The 3,269-nt window shown below is 44.5% G+C and overlaps 1 protein-coding gene across 1 annotated transcript; it reads left to right on the top strand.

Moving 5' to 3' along the window:
* The first annotated feature begins 291 nt into the window (after nucleotides 1–291).
* LOC131891683 (uncharacterized) lies at nucleotides 292–3,027 on the top strand. Its single transcript, XM_059241311.1, has 2 exons — nucleotides 292–2,876; nucleotides 2,944–3,027. Exon 1 carries the CDS (start codon nucleotides 660–662, stop codon nucleotides 2,661–2,663), a length of 2,004 nt encoding a protein of 667 aa, XP_059097294.1. The 5' UTR covers nucleotides 292–659; the 3' UTR covers nucleotides 2,664–2,876; nucleotides 2,944–3,027.
* The last annotated feature ends 242 nt before the right edge of the window (nucleotides 3,028–3,269 follow it).

The raw sequence follows: 3,269 nt of genomic DNA on the forward strand, positions 1-3,269 counted from the left end.
CGCTAGTTATTTGGAACGTTGTAAACAGCGCACAAAGTTATGGTTTTTTTAGCTTGATAGACCCCGTCGACCCCGTGAACCCTTGGACGATATCGCCGTGACCTACCACATTGTTTGCACCTAGTCCGCACCCGCCAGTTGGAGAACCATGAATCCAACCGTAAGAACTATAATGCTAAAGTTAAGCCTTTGCTACTTCAGAAATTCAGAAAGGCGACTGGGTTTTCAAATACCAAGCGAACAACCCTTCCAAATCAGGAGTGTCCCAAATGACGGCCACGCATCAAGATGGACCATTCGAAACTCAGAACCTGGATTTCGAAGCCCAAGAGTTACCAGAAGAACGCGCACTTGGGACCATTTGGAATATTGAAGAAGACAGTTTCAGGTACCGAATAAAAGTCCCCGATAAGCCAAGAACCCGCCGGGGTGTCCTTTCAACAACTCACTCTATTTTCGATCCTATGGGACATGTTAGCCCCGCAATAATGCCCGCCAAGCAAGTTTTCCAAGAGTTGTGCCGGGAACGCATTGATTGGGACCAAGACCTGCCAAATGAGTAGGCCGGGGTTTGGAACTCTTGGTTGGCAGAACTTCCACTATTGAAGAATTATTCGATCACAAGATGGTACGGTTCATCTACAACTCAAAAAAGCACCATGCATGTCTTATGCGATGGTTGCGAAAGGAGAAAAGAAGCTGAATTGTACTTGGTCACACCTTCAGAAGAAGGTCTCAAGAGCTCCCTTGTTTTAGCCAAGTGTCGTTTTGCACCAATAAAGAAGATTTCGATTCCCAAGCTAGAATTAGCAGGAGCAAAATTGGCCGTAACTCTCCTGATGATAGCGCAGAAAGAGTTAACAATACCCCTGGATGACGTACTTCTGTGGACAGATAGTGAAACCGTCCTCAAGTATATCCGGAATGAAACCAAACGTTTTCAAAGGTTTGTGTCCAACAGAGTGGCTTACATTCGCAAGAGAACTGAAGTGGATCAATGGCACCATGTACCCGGTGATTTAAATCCTGCAGATGTTGCTAGCCGTGGAATGAACATCCATGATTTTATTCGGTGTAAAGAGTGGAAATTCGGACCCGAGTTTCTGCGCTTGGACAAAAGTACTTGGCCTATTCATGGAGTCATCCCAGATCTTAATGATCAGGATCCAGAAGTAAAGAAGCCCATCGTCATCTCGGCTGAAACCAAACTTGATCCTGATGCCTCCATTCAGTTGATTGAAAGCATGTCAGACTTTCGTCGACTCGTTTGGACTGTTTGTGGGTTGATTAAAATTCAACAAAAATGTAGGGGCCTTGTCCCCAATAAGTCTACTTTGGAAGAACACAATGAAGCCGAATTGTCTTTAGTCAGATTTGAACAATCCAGGATTTTTGATGATGACCTTGAGGTCGTTCAGACATCGGGACGTTTGCCAAAGAAATCTCCAATCAGGAAACTTTCGCCGTTTCTGGATTCCGACGGGCTATTGCGAGCCGGGGGGCGTCTATCTCAAGCTCTAGATGTAGATTATAACGCCAGACATCCTGTCATATTACCCAATTCTCACATGGCTGTCCTCATAATCCGGGAAATTCACGCCCACATTGGACATCTAGGACAGCAATTTGTTATCACCCTATTGAGGGAAAAATACCGAATTATTGGTGAGGGGTCCATTGTGAAGAAAATTTTGCGCAACTGCATTCGGTGCAAAAGATATCAAAGCAAAGTGGAACAACAGGTTATGGCAGACCTGCCTACGGGTCGATTAGCCAGAAACCACCCTCCTTTCGTCGAAACTGGCGTAGATCTGTTCAGACCATTCAAGATTATTCGTGGCCGAACATCGGTTGATCGATATGGCCTCATTTTCACATGCCTCACAAGTCGTGCCGCGCATCTTGAAGTAGTGTTTGACAAATCTACAGATTCGTTCCTCCAAGCTTTGAGGAGATTCATAGCCAGAAGGGGCCAAGTCAGAAGGATGAGATCCGACAACGGAACCAACTTTGTTGGCGCCGACCGAGAACTTGGAAGGATGTTGGAGGAATTAAATCAATCCGAGATCAGTGAAGAGTTAGCCATCAAAGGGATAGAGTGGAGTTTTAATCCACCGTACAGCCATCATTTCGGTGGAATATGGGAGCGCGGAATTCGAACCATTCGAAAGGTTATGGCCGGATTGATGTCTGAAACCCAACGAAATCTCAACGATGAGGGTTTAAGTACTCTAATGTGCAAGGTCGAGTCGATTTTAAATGGCCGATCACTAACCCCAGTCTCCAATGATCCTAATGATCTCGAAGCACTTACACCAAATCACCTCCTTCTGCAACAAGCCGGACCCACCTACCCGCCTGGACTTTTCTGTTTATCCGATCAATACATGAAACAACGATGGCGTCAAATCCAGTATATGGCCGATATGTTTTGGAAGAGGTTAACCAAGGAATATTCATCCCAACAAATGAGTCGCAACAAATGGATCGAGCCGAAACGAGATGTTCAAGTTGGAGATTTGGTTTTAATGGTCGTGGAAGGTAATCCACGAAATCAATGGCCCCTGGGTCGAGTTCTAGAAGTTTTTCCAAGTTCAGAATGGCACGTCCGATCGGTGCAAGTCAAAACGGCCAAATCTGAATATCGAAGACCAATTTCTTAACTAGTATTACTAAAAGAAAATGATGACCTACGTAATGAACAATGACATGCTAAGTAAATGTCCAGTGGACCATTTAAGGGCCGGTGTGAATCTCGTTGTTTTTCTTTGCCTATTTTGGCCACCCTTCCAAACTCGTTCTCTGAACAAGCGTGAGTTCATCATCTTATGTGTGTGCATGTGCCTCAATTCGTTCGACCATGTTTTAACTATTTTGTAAGTTACTATATGCCTTTTATAATCAAATGTGTTTTCTTTACTATGGTCCCTTTTTCTTGAATAGGAAACCGTTATTAAGTTCCATTCGTGTCAATGATCATTTCGCGATGGAAAACGCGTAACAAATTAGCAATCTTGTCGGGGTTTTTTACAGCTAGACTTAGGTCCAAACAAATGAAAGCTAGAAAGGCGACATCCCACATGTTGAAGTAGCTTTGCTCTTCACCTTGTTAAAGGCCACGCCCATCTCGGGTTCCACCTAGGGCTGCAAAAGGGGACAGTAGTTTTCTGGACATCCCTGTATCCTTCTGCACTACAATTTCTCGCGCTTATGAAAAACGACTGCCTCTGGGATAATACCGATAAAGACATCAAAGTTCTGGACTTGCA

Source organism: Tigriopus californicus, chromosome 12 (genome assembly GCF_007210705.1).
Source record: "Tigriopus californicus strain San Diego chromosome 12, Tcal_SD_v2.1, whole genome shotgun sequence".
Classification (NCBI taxonomy): domain Eukaryota; kingdom Metazoa; phylum Arthropoda; class Copepoda; order Harpacticoida; family Harpacticidae; genus Tigriopus; species Tigriopus californicus.

What these genes read in the sequence shown, in the direction of transcription:
- LOC131891683 (XM_059241311.1), top strand. Translation starts at nt 660, where the DNA reads ATGCATGTCTTATGCGATGGTTGCGAAAGGAGAAAAGAAGCTGAATTG.